Consider the following 15774-nt stretch of genomic DNA (forward strand, 5'->3'; position numbering starts at 1 on the left):
GCTTCCATCAGCCATTTGTCTCCTCACTGGCCCTATGTGGAATATGAATGTGGTCCAAATTTCTGCCCCTATCACCTATGTCTGAAGCAAGCACGTAACTTTGACATTTTCTGAAGAATTTTACCGCAGTAGCCAGAGGGCTATAGGGTACATTTTTACTCATAGGGAACATTAGATTTAAAAAGTCTCACAAGTCTTCACTCACTGGTATTTCTCAGAATGTAGTTTGGTGTGGCTCTCTCAGCTTCCTACAGGCATGGTCATTCTTCTAGTAAGCTCCTTCTGCTCTTGGTTCCCTGAAATGATGCTCTTGACCCTCTTTCCCTCAGGGACTGAGCCTCCAACTCAAGTTCCCTCAGTCCCTTTCCCTGTGGGGAGAGACACAGGCTGCATTCAAGAGCTAATGCTAAGTCACCTCAATTTCAGAGACAATCCAGACTCTGTTCCCTCACAGTCTTCATTCTCCCCAAAGATGACACCGTCCTAGACATGCCCTCACACCCCTAAGCCCACAGTCCATGGCCAACATGTCCCCGATGCTGTCCACTACATGCTGACCCTCCCTTTTCTGGTATAGCCTGAAGGACTTCCTGCCCAAGGAGTATGTGAAGCAGAAGGGAGAGCGTAAGATCTTCCAGGTGAATGGGGACAGGGGAAAGTGTTTGGGATGACCCGGGAGCTTTGCTGCTTAATCCTACTGACTAAATGGACCCTCACCCCCTCCCCATCTGCTCCCACCCTGCTTCCACCCACCAAGCTGTTCTCCCACCTCTCCTGTGCCAAGAAAGCAGAAGACCCGGGCTTTTAGTCTCAGCTCCATCACTGCATTTGCCATGGGATTCAATTCAATATTTTTGTTTTCTTTTGTTTGCGTCTAACATGATAACAGTACCTGCTCTGTGTAGGATTGATAGGAAAATCAAATGAGACCGTATACCTGAAATTACTGTGAAAAGTATGTCTTTGAACAAATGTAAGGTGTTACCCCCACTCTTTGAATACTCCGCCCAAAAGGCCTTCTATCTGACCTACTTCCTAATTATCCATTCATGTCTTCAGAAGGTTCGCAAGTTCCTTAACTATATCCCTTGAACCACCGCTTCTGCAGATCCTTTTCAGCCCCCAGCCCTGTCATCCTCTCATTTCTCTTATGCTGTACTCCCTAACCTTTCCTGTGTCCCCATAATGCTCGCCCGTTATAGTTAACATCCCAACTTAAAGCCTTGTCTGTGGTATTATCCTCCCGATGTTTTGCTAAATCTTTCCCCGTGTCATTCTCCAAGGCACACAAGAATTGTGGACAGATGAGTGAGATCGAGGCCAAGGTGCGCTACGTGAAGCTAGCCCGTTCCCTCAAGACATATGGCGTCTCCTTCTTCCTGGTTAAGGTGGGTTACCGACCCTTCTCACCGCCCTCCTCATTTCCGTCTTACCCTTTCCTATCTGAAAATCTCCGACCCTACCCTCATTTCCCAGCATTCCACAGGAGCCCTGTTCTCTACCTTGTGAATACTTGCCCATTGTCAGTTCTCCACCATCACTTCCCTCCCTACCCTGCACCCTGCATTTGTCCATCCCTTGACACCCTAGCTTAGCGTGGTGCCCCTTCCCACCTCAGCACCCCCTTGTGGTCTTGATCTGATCTGACTGATCACTTCTCATTCGACCTCTGACCTGTAACACCAATAATAACCTCTGTCTAACAGGAAAAGATGAAGGGAAAGAACAAGCTGGTGCCCAGGCTCCTGGGCATCACTAAGGAGTGTGTGATGCGAGTGGATGAGAAGACCAAAGAAGTGATCCAGGAATGGAACCTCACCAACATCAAACGCTGGGCTGCCTCTCCCAAGAGCTTCACCCTGGTGAGCCGGGGGACGTAGATGAGAAAGGGCTTTGGAATTTTCAGAGAAAGGGCAGCTACAGAGGTCTTTCCACCTCCCTTGGGGCAGATGCACTGAACATGACTCCAGAATAAAAGAACTTTGGAACTATTACAGGAATATGAAGGTTAGAGTAGTGGAGAAGCTCCTGGAGAGTGAGTTATGCTTAAATGAAACTTTTTCTTTAAAATCAACAGAACAAGATTGTAAACAGTAAGCTGAGATCACAGGAAACTTGGGGAGAGGGAAGAAAACAGTGATAGAAAAACAGGCCTTCCCTCTTTGCAGCAACTACGTGTTGTAATTTTCCTCTCTGGCTTTATATGTTGGTGTTATGAATTGAAGCTGGTACCAACTTGATGAAGTGCCCCAGTGAGAGAGCAATTAGTAAATGCTAGTTTTCCATTTTAGGTACTGGTGCTAACCTGCAAGTGTGGTCATGTAATGGTAAATGTTAGTGTCTCCCCAAGTATATTATCAGGGTGAGAGAAAAGAGATTTCCTGAATGGCATGGATTTGAAACTATGTAGCATAAAGGCGACTTCTGAAAAATAAAATATTTCCCTCCAGAGAGGAAAATAAAGAAATGGGCTTCTTCCTAGAGGGCTGTTGGCATGGGAAGACACCCTCATCTGCTCGACCTTGAGGGTGATTTCCAGCTTTCCCACTGAGCCCCCACCTGTCACCCTAGGATTTCGGGGACTATCAAGATGGCTACTACTCGGTGCAGACGACTGAGGGGGAGCAGATCGCACAGCTCATTGCTGGCTACATTGACATCATCCTTAAGAAGGTGAGCACTGCCACCCCCAGCTTTTCCTTACCTTCCCGTACCTTCTTCCCAAGCCGGTCCTTTAGAAATGGGGACCCACGTTCTGGAAAACGGCTGATTGGGGAAAGAAGAGTCTGCCTTTCCCCCACTTCTTCTTCTTTAACTCTTATTACTTTTTTCTTCCTACAGAAAAAAAGCAAAGATCACTTTGGGATGGAGGGAGATGAGGAGTCTACTATGCTGGAGGACTCGGTGTCCCCCAAAAAGTACGAAGGGAGCTGGGCTGATCCATCCCTCAGGGGCAGGAGGGCCAGGCTTGACCCCAAGGACTGTTGGGGTGGGGAATCCTTAGGCTGTAATGAGACCTCACACTCCCCCGAGAGCACAGGACCTGCAAAGGCGGTAGAGCTGGGTAGGAAGCGGGGAGAGGTGGAGGACCTCTGAGTGCTCAGTATGTTCCCTCTCCAGGTCGACCGTCCTCCAGCAGCAGTATAACCGGGTGGGGAAAGTGGAGCATGGCTCTGTGGCCCTGCCGGCCATCATGCGCTCTGGAGCCTCTGGTCCTGAGAATTTCCAGGTGGGCAGCATGCCACCTGCCCAGCAGCAGATTACCAGTGGCCAGATGCACCGAGGACACATGCCTCCTTTGGTAAGAGTGCCACCACGGTACCAGCACCCCCACCCAACTTCCTCTCAGCTGGGCCTAGCCAGAAGTTAGGCAGTCTTTTCCCCTGTCCCTGTTTGTGTTCCTCTCCCTCGCCTCACGTTTCTTTTTCCCTTCTCTTTCCTCTGAATGTGTCCTCTCCTTGCAGACTTCAGCCCAGCAGGCACTCACTGGAACCATCAACTCCAGCATGCAGGCTGTGCAGGCTGCTCAGGCCACTCTGGACGACTTTGATACTCTGCCCCCTCTGGGCCAGGACGCTGTGAGTATGAGACGGAGGAGAGACCAGTGGGACTGAAGCTAGGACTCCAAGGAACAGGGTTGGGGTTAACCAAAGCGGAGCAGATCTTAAGGTTTGTTTCTTTCTCTCAGGCCTCTAAGGCCTGGCGGAAGAACAAGATGGATGAATCAAAGCATGAGATCCACTCCCAGGTAGATGCCATCACAGCCGGTACTGCCTCCGTGGTAAACCTGACAGCAGGTAGGCTGGACAGCGGCTCATTGTGTGTGGTGGGCGAGCGAGTGCAAGCAGAGTGTGACTGGCTCAGGAGTGACTGCACCTTGACTCATGGAAGGGAGTGTGTGTGTATACGTCTCTCTCAGGAAGTGTGTGTGACTAACTGCCGATGATGCTGCTTCTCAGCCTGTCGTCTAGCCTGGCCTATCTCTCACACACACTCCTCTTCCTCCTCCTCCGTCAGGGGACCCTGCAGAGACAGACTATACTGCAGTGGGCTGTGCAGTCACCACCATCTCCTCCAACCTGACGGAGATGTCCCGTGGCGTGAAGCTGCTGGCCGCCCTGCTGGAGGATGAAGGCAGCAGTGGCCGTCCGCTGCTGCAGGCCGCGAAGGGCCTTGCCGGGGCAGTGTCAGAACTGCTGCGCAGTGCCCAGCCAGCCAGTGCTGAGGTCAGGAGCCATGGGGCTGGCGCTAGGGAGCAGCAAGGGTTCAAACCCAAGGACAAGGGGGCGGGCAGCCCAAGTAGCAGGATGGAGGTGTGCGACCCGTGGGCACGTAGTACCCGTGGGCATGTGGGCAGGGGTTGGGCAGCTTCTGACTGGTGTTCACTCTCCACAGCCCCGTCAGAACCTGCTGCAAGCAGCTGGGAACGTGGGCCAGGCCAGTGGGGAGCTGTTGCAGCAAATTGGGGAAAGTGATACTGACCCCCACTTCCAGGTTGGTGACTTACCCAACCCCCAGAACCCCAGTTTCTAGGAGGTGACCTGATCCTGAGACCAGCTCCTAGTCCTGCTACTCTGAATTGACCCCTCAGAGCCAACCTGAACCTCTGTTTCCAGAAATGACACTGGGAACCTCTAGTACCTTTTTGGAAGATGAGAATTCAGGACCCCTGAATCCAAACTTAACCATTAGTTCACCCTTGGCCCTAATTGATGATATTTTTTAGCCTCCTGTCATGTTTTCCCTCTTTCCCATATGTAGCCCTTGCCCCAGCTTGAGGACATCTTGAACCCCCTCCAGCCCTTTAGATCTTACCACCCGGGACTCTGTTCCTCTAGCCCACCCTCCCCACCCCATGCCAGTTTCCTCAGCTGACTTGTCATCCTGGATTTCCCATGCAGATATGTGCACCCAGAGGGTCTGGGGTTCGATCTCCCTCTGATCCCCCCACGGTAACGGCCTCTGGCCTGGGCCTTCCCAGCTTTGTCCTCTCTGAGCCGTATACACTCGCCTTTGCTCCTCTCCCCCAGCCTCCTGGGGGAGCAGGACATGATAGGAGATGGGGAGGAAGGGCTCAGGAAGTAGAATCAGGGAGGGTAGTACAGGGACTTGTTCCCAAGACTCCAGGGTGACTGCTTCCAACCAAGATTGAGGAGGAGTGGAGAAAAGCTGGGGATGGGAGGGCTCCCCAAGGTACCTCCTCTCTCCATCCCCCTGTGACAGCACTGCCCTTCCCTCCCATCGCCACCGAGTGTATCCGCCTCGCACGTTTCTCCCTTTGGTGTAGGCTCTGTTTCTCTCGGTGTGTGTTTGTTCCGTGGTGGGGGTTCTGTCCTACTGGGCGCTCAAGGCGGGGGCTTGGGGTAGGTTCTGGTTGCTTCTGCATACACTGTCCTGTGATTGGAGTCAGTGGGAATAATGAACCAGCTTATGCCTCTGAGAAGGGTCCAGGTATCCTAAGCCCCATCTCAGGCCATGCTGACCGCTCTTTTCTCACAGGATGTACTAATGCAACTAGCCAAGGCCGTAGCAAGTGCTGCAGCTGCCCTGGTCCTCAAGGCCAAGAGTGTGGCCCAGCGGACAGAGGACTCGGGGCTTCAGACCCAGGTTATTGCTGCGGCAACACAGTGTGCCCTGTCCACCTCCCAACTGGTGGCCTGCACCAAGGTGAGTCCCAAAGGTGGCTCTAGCCTGTGCCAAGGGGTGATGCTGCGCCCACTCGAGACCCTCTCATTTTATCTCTTTGGCTCCCGAGACCTCATTACCCTACTCAGTGACTACTGTGAACACCACAAACACCCCACTTCACGACTCCTTTCCCTTGCCTACATCTCTTACACCTAGTTTGCCCACAGGTGGTGGCACCTACAATCAGCTCACCTGTCTGTCAAGAGCAGCTGGTGGAGGCCGGACGACTAGTGGCCAAAGCCGTGGAGGGCTGTGTGTCTGCCTCCCAGGCAGCCACAGAGGATGGACAGCTCCTGCGGGGGGTAGGAGCAGCAGCCACAGCTGTCACCCAGGCCCTGAATGAGCTGCTGCAGCATGTGAGGGCCCACGCCACAGGGGCTGGGCCTGCTGGCCGCTATGACCAGGCCACTGACACCATCCTTACTGTCACTGAGAACATCTTCAGCTCCATGGGTGATGCTGGTAAGGACACCACCCCTGGAAGACAAAGAACACCAGTGAGGTTTGCCAAGCCCATTGGACATTCCCTTGCAGACCTGACCTCCCGCTAAGGACTCATCACAGTAGATTGAGTGTTTAATCTCCAGTTCCCCATCTGAAAAGCAGGAATATAATCCCTGCTCTGCCTTCCTTAGCACATTTAAAGAATATATCCAAGTGGATACAAAAATAGGTAGAAAGCGGTATTAATAGGAGATAGCATTTCCTACGCCACTCTACCCCGTCACCACCAGAAGCCTTCACCAGTAGTTTTTCATCCTCTCAAGGCTATTTGCTAAAAACATCCATTGAAGACTATTTTCCCTCCCGTCAGAGCCCACCAGGAAATCTGTTTCTTTTCAAGATCCTAAAGCCGGAAAACAATAACTTCAGGGAAGTCACTTGAGAATTTCCCCCAGTCTCTACTGTTCTGAAAAGCCCTGCCTATCTTGTCTACACCACTTTCCTGCACCCCAGCACCCTCTGTGTCTATGGCTTCCTCCCCTGATTGTGCCCTGCCCTCAGGTGAGATGGTGCGACAGGCCCGCATCCTAGCCCAAGCCACGTCTGACCTGGTCAATGCCATCAAGGCTGATGCTGAAGGGGAGAGTGACCTGGAGAATTCCCGCAAGCTGTTAAGTGCTGCCAAGATCCTAGCTGATGCCACAGCTAAGATGGTGGAGGCTGCCAAGGTACCGAAACTTCTGTGCAGACTCCCAGACTAGTCCCTGAAGGGAAATAGAACAGTCTAGACAGTTAGCCTCTTCTGATGTGCAGACCCAGGAGAAGCAGAAAATACAAGAGAACAAATAGAGGAGCACGCAGGAAGTAACTGCATCCCTAAGCTGCGGGTGGGTGGTGGCCCAGACTTCCAGCCAATGTCATTTCCAAAATCCTTGCTGACTGACTGGCAACCAAACCCTTTTGCTTTCTCTAAGTCTGAGGTCTGGTTTTCCTACCTTTCCCTACTTTGCTGCCACTACCTGCCTGTGACCCCGCTGCTTCCTGGTGTCTTCTGTGAATGCACGTAAGCCTTTAGTCCCAAGGCTCCGCTATTAGCCGTGCAAAGACAATGCAGCGGGACGCAGGGACACGGTGCAGAGGACTGTCAGGAAGAAGCCAACAGATTCCCAGGCCTGGGGTTTTTCAGTTTGCAGGAGCGACCAGGTCCCCTGCTTTCGTGTTGCTGAGGTTCCCTCCTCTCAACTGCAGCCTCCTGGTCCCTGCTCAACCCCATGTGCTAGTGGTATTTTGTGGGGAATAGAGGGAGAAACATGGCCCCTTCCCCAAAAAGGAGAAGAAGAAACAGTTCCACCTAAAGAAGGGATTTCAGCGTCCCAAAGAGACTACAGGGTCCCCCCAAGGTTTCCAGTCGCCTTCCAGCTCACCTCAGTGGTGATTACCTTTCAGTGGGATATTAGAAGTGACTTCAGGAGAAAAAGTCTGAGTCTGGAGGGGTCAGAGCAGAGCTTATTCAGGATCCACAGGGATGCTGGGTGGTGATTGTCTGTCCACCTCTCTCAGGGAGCAGCCGCCCACCCTGACAGTGAGGAACAACAGCAGCGACTTCGGGAGGCAGCTGAGGGTCTACGCATGGCGACTAATGCGGCTGCGCAGAATGCCATCAAAAAAAAGCTGGTGCAGCGCCTGGAGGTGAGACTAGGAAACAAACCAGGAGCGAGAGAGGGTGGGTGCTGTAGGAGGACTGAAAAAAAATGGAGAGGTGTGCGGAGAGAAAGTCACTTGACACTTGCTTGCAGGGTGGCATGGGCAGGGTAAGCCAGGTAGCCCCTTGAGTATGGGAAAGCCGGGGGCGTGTCCTGACTACTCTGTCCTCACAGCATGCAGCCAAGCAGGCTGCAGCCTCAGCTACCCAGACCATTGCTGCAGCCCAGCATGCAGCCGCCACCCCCAAGGTCTCTGCTGGCCCCCAGCCCCTGCTGATGCAGAGCTGCAAGGTGAGACTCCAGGACGCATGTGGGGGCAGGAGAAGGTGTGGGAGAAGAGGGACTTTCCCCCAGTCTGGCGTGGAGGTGGGGGATTCTCATGACATTTTCACCTACAGGCCGTGGCAGAGCAGATTCCCCTGCTGGTGCAGGGCGTCCGAGGGAGCCAAGCTCAGCCTGACAGTCCCAGTGCCCAGCTAGCCCTCATTGCTGCCAGCCAGAGCTTCCTGCAGGCAAGGCACTCTCTCCCCACCTCCCAGACTAGACCCTTCCCACCCTTCTAAGTCCCATAGATCTGCCACAGTTTAAATCTCTGCGAGTAAAGTAGCCTCTGTCCCAGTATTGAGCCCAAGTGCTCACCACGTCCTTTCAGTCCCTATACCAAGCCCAGAGGAAAGATGGTACCTTTATCTGCCCACCTGTTCCCCTACAGCCAGGTGGGAAGATGGTGGCAGCTGCGAAGGCCTCAGTGCCAACAATTCAGGACCAGGCTTCGGCCATGCAGCTGAGTCAGTGTGCTAAAAACCTTGGCACCGCGTTGGCTGAACTTCGTACTGCTGCCCAGAAGGTATGGGAGCTGACACTCATTTTGGAAGCTGAGGGTAGAGTCCTGGGATGATGGGGAATCTGCAGAATAACCTAAAACAGGGATAATCATATAACCTGAGGCATCAGTGGGACAGAGCAGTACCTCCTACCCTCACGTCATTGTAGGCTCAGGAGGCGTGTGGACCTTTGGAGATGGATTCTGCACTGAGTGTGGTACAGAATCTGGAGAGAGACCTGCAGGAGGTGAAGGCAGCAGCTCGAGATGGCAAGCTTAAACCCTTACCTGGGGAGACGGTAAGCATTCCTAAACTTCATTCTTACGCAAACCCTGAAGTCTGAATTCCCTCCTGTGCCCAGAGCTTCCCCAAACCTCATTTAAACTGCCAGATTTCCCCAAGGAGCTTCCTAGTTTCCCTCTTCTCAGTTCCTTCTCCACTGGATCCCCCTTGAGACTCCCCCTTCATCCCTAGATGGAGAAATGTGCCCAGGACCTGGGCAACAGCACCAAAGCAGTGAGCTCTGCCATCGCCAAGCTCCTGGGGGAGGTCGCTCAGGGCAATGAGAATTATGCAGGTATGTGGGCAGGGCCAGGAATTGGGCGAATGGTGAGGGGGATGGAGGAATAGGAGCTGACAGAGAAGAAAGCACTGGGATCAAGTGCCTTGCCCTTCCCCTCCCTTGTCTCCCAGGTATTGCCGCTCGCGATGTGGCAGGTGGGCTGCGGTCCCTGGCCCAGGCTGCCAGGGGTGTAGCTGCCCTGATGTCAGATCCTGCAGTGCAGGCCATTGTGCTTGACACGGCCAGTGATGTACTGGACAAGGCCAGCAGCCTCATCGAGGAGGCGAAAAAGGCAGCTGGCCATCCAGGGGACCCTGAGAGCCAGCAGCGGCTTGCCCAGGTCAGGTACTGGGAAGGGGCCGCTCTCTCCCTCTCCCCCAGGCTCCATCAGCAGGCCAGTTGTGATTGGAGCAAAGCCTCACCCACACTGACAGAGGGACAGCTTCTAAGGTCTGCTCTTGAGATCTCCCTAGATCCCACCCTTTCCTTCCATCCTAATACAAGTGCCTCAGTCAGACTGAGTCAGGGGCCCAGCTAAAGACCAAGTTGGGGGAAGTTTGATCACTGTCATTAATACCCTAACTTCAACCTACTCAGCTACAACGTCCCCTTTCCTCTTCCGTCTCAGAGGCAACAGAGCAGTTATCTTCCACGTCCTATGGGCAGAGGGGATGTCCCATACTGTTCCATTTTGGCAACCCCCCGTCAACCCCTCATCTCTTTCCTACCTCAGGTCGCGAAAGCAGTGACCCAGGCACTGAACCGCTGTGTCAGCTGCCTACCTGGCCAGCGAGATGTGGATAATGCCCTGAGAGCAGTGGGAGACGCCAGCAAGCGACTCCTGAGTGACTCGGTAGGAGGACTGCGGGTGTGAGGGGAACATAGGAGCCAAAAAACTCCGAGCTTCTTCCACCTGTAGAATTCTCCTTGACCCTGACTTCCCAGATGTATCCTCTTTCATTAGTCCCAGGCTCTAGGCCCACCTTTCTGCACCCCTTTACCAAGTTCTGCCTCGCATCAGTCCTCATTTTTGCACCCCACTTTCTCTCTGACCCTGCAGCTTCCCTCTAGCACCGGGACATTTCAAGAAGCTCAGAGCCGGTTGAATGAAGCCGCTGCTGGGCTGAATCAGGCAGCCACAGAACTGGTGCAGGCTTCTCGGGGAACCCCTCAGGACCTGGCTCGAGCCTCAGGACGATTTGGACAGGACTTTAGCACCTTCTTGGAAGCTGGCGTGGAGATGGCAGGACAAGCTCCGGTATGAAGAGGCACAGGATTTAGTTCAAGGGTTAGATAGGAGGCGCCCATGTGGCCATGGGGGCCTGCCCTGCTCCTGGCTCCCCCCCTCCCCCAAATCTGTAGCAGTATTTGACTGTCTGGGACAGAAGATCCCTTTCAGAGACAGATAGGAAAGGACTGGACAATATATTGATGGACCCCCTCGCCTTCAACAGAGCCAGGAGGACCGGGCCCAGGTCGTGTCCAACTTGAAGGGCATCTCCATGTCTTCAAGCAAACTTCTTCTGGCCGCCAAGGCCCTGTCCACAGACCCTGCTGCCCCCAACCTCAAGAGTCAGCTGGCTGCAGCTGCCCGGTAAGTAGGACCTGGGAAGCCCAGCCCTGGAGTGTTGGAGAGACTGGGGGGGGGGGGGGGAGCCTTCATGAGATATCCCCAGCTTAGGAGTTGTCCCACCCAAAAGAGAAATAGCTAGGGACTCACTTTGTAGATGGGACCCAGGAATGCTGGCCTACCCGTGCACCCATTCTCTCACCCTTCTGTTCCTACCAGGGCGGTGACCGACAGCATCAACCAGCTCATCACCATGTGCACCCAGCAGGCACCAGGCCAGAAAGAGTGTGACAATGCCCTGCGGGAATTGGAGGTTGGCAGTTGATAGGCTAACTGGGCTGGAGATTGAAGAGGGTGTTATGGGTCTAGCGGTGCGGGAGGTGTCTTGGATCTTACTTCACTCTCCACCTACAGACTGTCCGGGAACTCCTAGAGAACCCAGTCCAGCCCATCAATGACATGTCCTACTTTGGCTGCCTGGACAGTGTAATGGAGAACTCAAAGGCAAGTACAGCTGAGAACCCAGGAGGGCAGGGGGCAGAAAGATGGAACTAACCAGGGGCTGCTCTACCCCTCTGACGATGACCTGACTCCTGATACCTTCTGTTCCTCAGGTACTGGGTGAGGCTATGACTGGCATCTCCCAAAATGCCAAGAATGGAAACCTGCCGGAGTTCGGAGAGGCCATTTCCACAGCCTCCAAGGCCCTCTGCGGTTTCACCGAGGCAGCCGCCCAGGTTATTCTCCTGAGATGATTCCTGGAATGCCCTGCTTTCCTTTTCCCTACCTCTTCATAGCCTGACACACATGTAGATAAATCAAGAAGTTATGTTTGCAAAACCAGCTGTGGAAACGGGTTCTTCCCGCCTCCTGAAGTGCAGATATTTGTCAATAATCATAGAACCCCAACAGTTCTGATCGCAATCACTACTACACCTGGTGCCTTGGGCTGGGTTGCTCTGTCCAACCACTGGACCTTTTCCAGCCCTGGCTTTCTTGGTATATACTAATTAGTATGTGCAAATAATTTGTCACATAATTACTACTCTATCAAAATAGGACCAGTAACTAAATTTCCAGTTATTTGAATTACTACTTAACTTTGCTTTTTACCACATTATAAAGTATAAAACAACTAATTAGCTCTGACAGTATTTTGCTTTAGGATACCCATCCTTAATACTGACTTGGACTGCTTACCTGAAAGCCTACCATCCTGCTCCCTCAGCCTCCCCTACCTCCCATCGCCCTGTTCTCTTGGGTGGCCTGCTCTATATGCCTTAACTTATTTCTGGACAAGCATAAAGAGAAAAAAAAGCAAACTCGAAGTACGAATCCAACCTTACAATGGTCTTGAAATCATAAAAACAATGTTGGCAACCATTACACCCATTCCCCTTTCCTCTTTCCAAATCTCTGAAGCTTGGCGGTGTTGTATATTTAATTAGCCTAACAACCTCCATAGTTTTAGAACTACCGTATTTTGTCATATATAATGTGCTCTCACATTTTTGGCCCAAACTTTCAGGGGAAAAAAATCTTTCAATTTTTTTAATTCAAATTTTTATTTGTTTACATTTAGGTACTTAGTTTTTATATTACAAAGGAATTTTAGGATTTATTTTTTAATATATTATGGCACAAGAAATTTTATGTAACAAATAATTACAAAACACAAGAACAGTTACAAGGTATAAGAAATTTTATGTACCACTAACAAATTTACAATATTAACACATCATAGAAGACCAAGAACTCTTCATTGTTGCAAGTTCATTGTAAGTTCAACAAAACTGATGATCGTATTCTGGGGTATTATTTTGCATATAGATATCGTTACTGATTTCTAGAGTTACACTTTTAACTCATAAGCATAAGTAAAAAATCTAAAAACGTTTATATACGGAATTAGTACTATCCATATATAATAAGCATCGTTCTTTTTCCCTCACAAATTTGGGCAAAAAAGTGCACATTATACACGGCAAAATACAGTATGTCTTTAAATGATTCTTTGTGTGCAGATGGTACGGTGGGTGGGGGCAGCTGTTGGGCTTTCTGTAGTGTCACTATAGTTTGTTAATACCTTTAATTTGTTAATTATGGTTTAATTTGTCAATAATTTTGTTAATATTGTTTAATATCTTGTTCAGTTTGTTAATGCCTAGTTTGTTAATACCTCCACTCACATAGAATCCTGGCCACTAAACTTACCCCCATTCCCCTTTGTCCCCACAATCACTATTCGATTCCTACCTGAAGACTGTTCTTTACTCCTCATTTTCAAACTTTTCTCTCCCCAGGCTGCATATCTGGTTGGCGTCTCTGACCCCAACAGCCAAGCTGGACAGCAAGGGCTGGTGGAGCCCACACAGTTTGCCCGTGCAAACCAGGCAATTCAGATGGCCTGTCAGAGTTTGGGGGAGCCTGGCTGTACCCAGGCCCAGGTAACTCAAGGGAACAGGTACCATGGGCAAGTCTAGGAAAGGATGCCAAGCCAGGGTGGACTGGCCCGTGGGGAAAGGAGGAGATGTGGGAAATATGGGGAAAAAGAGGGCTAAGAGCCATCTCTGACCTTCCACACACGATTTCTCTTAGGTAATTGTCTTCTGCCATGTTTCTCATCATTCTTTCAGTTGTTTCTAAGTTCACAACTTCTCTGTAGACGTTTGAGCTTACTCTCTTACTGACCCCGTTAGGATTTCTGTCGTTCATCTTACTGACCCCGTTAGTGTTTGTCTTTCTTCTTCCCCCTCCCCCACGCCCTGTTCGTCTTTGAGTATCACTGTCTCCCAAATTTGAACTTTCCAGATGACTCTGTCTTTCCTAAGTAGACATCCAAAGGTTTTGCTCTCCATCCCCCAACCTGCAAGCAGCTCCTCCGTGGGTGTGTATACTTCCCTCCTACCCTCATGGCTCTTTCATGTGTCTTTCTCCTCAGGTGCTCTCGGCAGCCACCATTGTGGCCAAACACACCTCTGCACTGTGTAACAGCTGCCGCCTGGCTTCTGCTCGGACTGCCAATCCTACCGCCAAGCGCCAGTTTGTACAGTCAGCCAAGGAGGTGGCCAACAGCACAGCCAATCTTGTCAAGACCATCAAGGTTCCCAATGTTTGAATTCTCCACCTCTCCTTGACCTACCCAGTCTTCTCTTTCTTGAGTATCCCCATCATTCCCCGAGGCCTTCTACTAAATCCCTTCTTCCTGAGCCCAAGCCCTTTCCTATTTATCTTGGTCATCACCAGTCTCCCCACACCTTTAAGCCCAAGAGGGAGCGCTGGGCTTCATCCCCTTTGCCTCCAGTCTGTCCTGAGGGCCTCTCTGTCACCCACTTCCAGGCGCTAGACGGGGCCTTCACAGATGAAAACCGTGCCCAGTGCCAAGCAGCAACAGCCCCTCTGCTGGAGGCCGTGGACAACCTGAGTGCCTTTGCATCTAACCCTGAGTTTGCCAGCGTTCCTGCCCAGATCAGCCCTGAGGTGAGGCGGCCTGAAGGGAGAACCAGTGAGCCAGCCGCCACCTCATCTCGGGAGTTGTGAGACTTACCTGCTTCCTGCCCTCTCCCCAGGGCCGGGCTGCCATGGAGCCCATTGTGATCTCTGCCAAGACAATGTTGGAGAGTGCTGGGGGACTAATTCAGACAGCCCGGGCCCTGGCAGTCAATCCCCGGGACCCCCCACGCTGGTCCGTGCTAGCTGGCCACTCCCGTACGGTCTCGGACTCCATCAAGAAGCTTATTACAAGCATGAGGTATTGAGGGGATGGAGAACCAGTGTGACTGGGGGACATACGTTGGGGAGGGATGGGCACTTCGGTGCAATTAGATGGGCTAGTGTTGGAGGATACCTGTTACCAAGATTTGGGGGACATAGGGGAGAACAGGCCAGCCTTGTTTGAAGGGGATGTTCTTGGTATGGGAGCCTGTGATGTGTCTGCAGGGACAAGGCCCCGGGGCAGCTGGAGTGTGAGGCGGCCATTGCAGCTCTGAACAGCTGTCTGCGCGACCTCGACCAGGCGTCCCTTGCTGCAGTCAGCCAGCAGCTTGCTCCCCGGGAGGGGATCTCTCAAGAGGTAAGGGGGGCAGAGGGTTATGTGAAAGGTTGTGTCTGGCAAGAGAGATGGCAGACTTGAGGAAGATGGGGGACTCAGAAGTGGGTTTCACAGAGGCATCAGGAGGATGGACCATGCCAGGGGCAGTTAGTTAGTTTGGTATGGAAGGAACAGTGGGGTCCTGTGCAAGCAGAGGGTCCTGTTCCAGGTTGCAGGGCTAACGTCCGCTTCCTCCCCAGGCCTTACACACCCAGATGCTCACCGCAGTGCAGGAGATCTCTCACCTTATTGAGCCACTGGCCAGTGCTGCCCGGGCTGAAGCCTCCCAGCTGGGACACAAGGTACCTGGGGAGACAAGTGGGGAATCCTGGGGGTAGGGTGAAGAGGGTCCCTGGCCCAGCTGACCCCCATTCCAACCCTTTGCCTCAGGTGTCTCAGATGGCTCAGTACTTTGAGCCACTCACCCTGGCTGCGGTAGGTGCCGCCTCCAAGACCCTGAGCCACCCGCAGCAGATGGCACTCCTGGACCAAACTAAAACCTTGGCAGAGTCTGCCTTGCAGTTGCTGTACACAGCCAAGGAGGCTGGTGGTAACCCCAAGGTATGGAGAGCTGGGAGGGAGGGGCTACCACTAGTTAGGGGTCAGGGAAGCTGGAACAGGACCCCCCTCCACTCACTCTACCCCACAGCAAGCAGCTCACACCCAGGAAGCCCTGGAGGAGGCTGTGCAGATGATGACAGAGGCTGTAGAGGACCTGACCACAACCCTCAACGAGGCAGCCAGTGCTGCTGGGGTCGTGAGTGGCATGGTGGACTCCATCTCCCAGGCCATCAACCAGGTTAGAGTCTTAGGGCACCTGTGGGCACTGAGGCGACCCTGGGCCAGGGTTCCTGAGCACAGTGGCAGAGGCCCTGATCATCTTCCCCATTTCC

The 15774-nt window shown here is 52.4% G+C and overlaps 1 protein-coding gene across 4 annotated transcripts in view; it reads left to right on the top strand.

The window, feature by feature from the left end:
* The window catches only part of TLN1 (talin 1), a 31584-nt gene that overhangs the window by 8254 nt on the left and 7556 nt on the right, over positions 1 to 15774 (top strand). For 2 of the 4 annotated variants that reach the window (XM_019729067.3, XM_019729066.3), the window contains 35 exons: positions 578 to 638; positions 1284 to 1388; positions 1707 to 1862; positions 2572 to 2673; positions 2842 to 2918; positions 3121 to 3301; positions 3465 to 3578; positions 3689 to 3797; positions 4018 to 4226; positions 4396 to 4494; positions 4902 to 4952; positions 5500 to 5667; positions 5856 to 6150; positions 6694 to 6860; positions 7693 to 7821; positions 8010 to 8126; positions 8234 to 8347; positions 8548 to 8682; positions 8829 to 8957; positions 9134 to 9236; positions 9353 to 9561; positions 9955 to 10074; positions 10282 to 10479; positions 10676 to 10815; positions 11011 to 11104; positions 11206 to 11295; positions 11406 to 11528; positions 13095 to 13238; positions 13733 to 13894; positions 14131 to 14271; positions 14361 to 14542; positions 14731 to 14863; positions 15082 to 15183; positions 15272 to 15442; positions 15531 to 15680. In XM_019729067.3, coding sequence (XP_019584626.2) covers positions 578 to 638; positions 1284 to 1388; positions 1707 to 1862; positions 2572 to 2673; positions 2842 to 2918; positions 3121 to 3301; positions 3465 to 3578; positions 3689 to 3797; positions 4018 to 4226; positions 4396 to 4494; positions 4902 to 4952; positions 5500 to 5667; positions 5856 to 6150; positions 6694 to 6860; positions 7693 to 7821; positions 8010 to 8126; positions 8234 to 8347; positions 8548 to 8682; positions 8829 to 8957; positions 9134 to 9236; positions 9353 to 9561; positions 9955 to 10074; positions 10282 to 10479; positions 10676 to 10815; positions 11011 to 11104; positions 11206 to 11295; positions 11406 to 11528; positions 13095 to 13238; positions 13733 to 13894; positions 14131 to 14271; positions 14361 to 14542; positions 14731 to 14863; positions 15082 to 15183; positions 15272 to 15442; positions 15531 to 15680 — 4780 coding nt within the window. The remainder of the gene's footprint in view (positions 1 to 577; positions 639 to 1283; positions 1389 to 1706; positions 1863 to 2571; positions 2674 to 2841; positions 2919 to 3120; positions 3302 to 3464; positions 3579 to 3688; positions 3798 to 4017; positions 4227 to 4395; positions 4495 to 4901; positions 4953 to 5499; positions 5668 to 5855; positions 6151 to 6693; positions 6861 to 7692; positions 7822 to 8009; positions 8127 to 8233; positions 8348 to 8547; positions 8683 to 8828; positions 8958 to 9133; positions 9237 to 9352; positions 9562 to 9954; positions 10075 to 10281; positions 10480 to 10675; positions 10816 to 11010; positions 11105 to 11205; positions 11296 to 11405; positions 11529 to 13094; positions 13239 to 13732; positions 13895 to 14130; positions 14272 to 14360; positions 14543 to 14730; positions 14864 to 15081; positions 15184 to 15271; positions 15443 to 15530; positions 15681 to 15774) is intronic. The other 2 variants (XM_074330689.2, XM_019729068.3) reach the window with 1 other exon arrangement.

The sequence above is a fragment of the Rhinolophus sinicus genome, chromosome 16 (assembly GCF_057876585.1).
Source record: "Rhinolophus sinicus isolate RSI-liver-muscle chromosome 16, RSI-T2T, whole genome shotgun sequence".
Classification (NCBI taxonomy): Eukaryota; Metazoa; Chordata; class Mammalia; order Chiroptera; family Rhinolophidae; genus Rhinolophus; species Rhinolophus sinicus.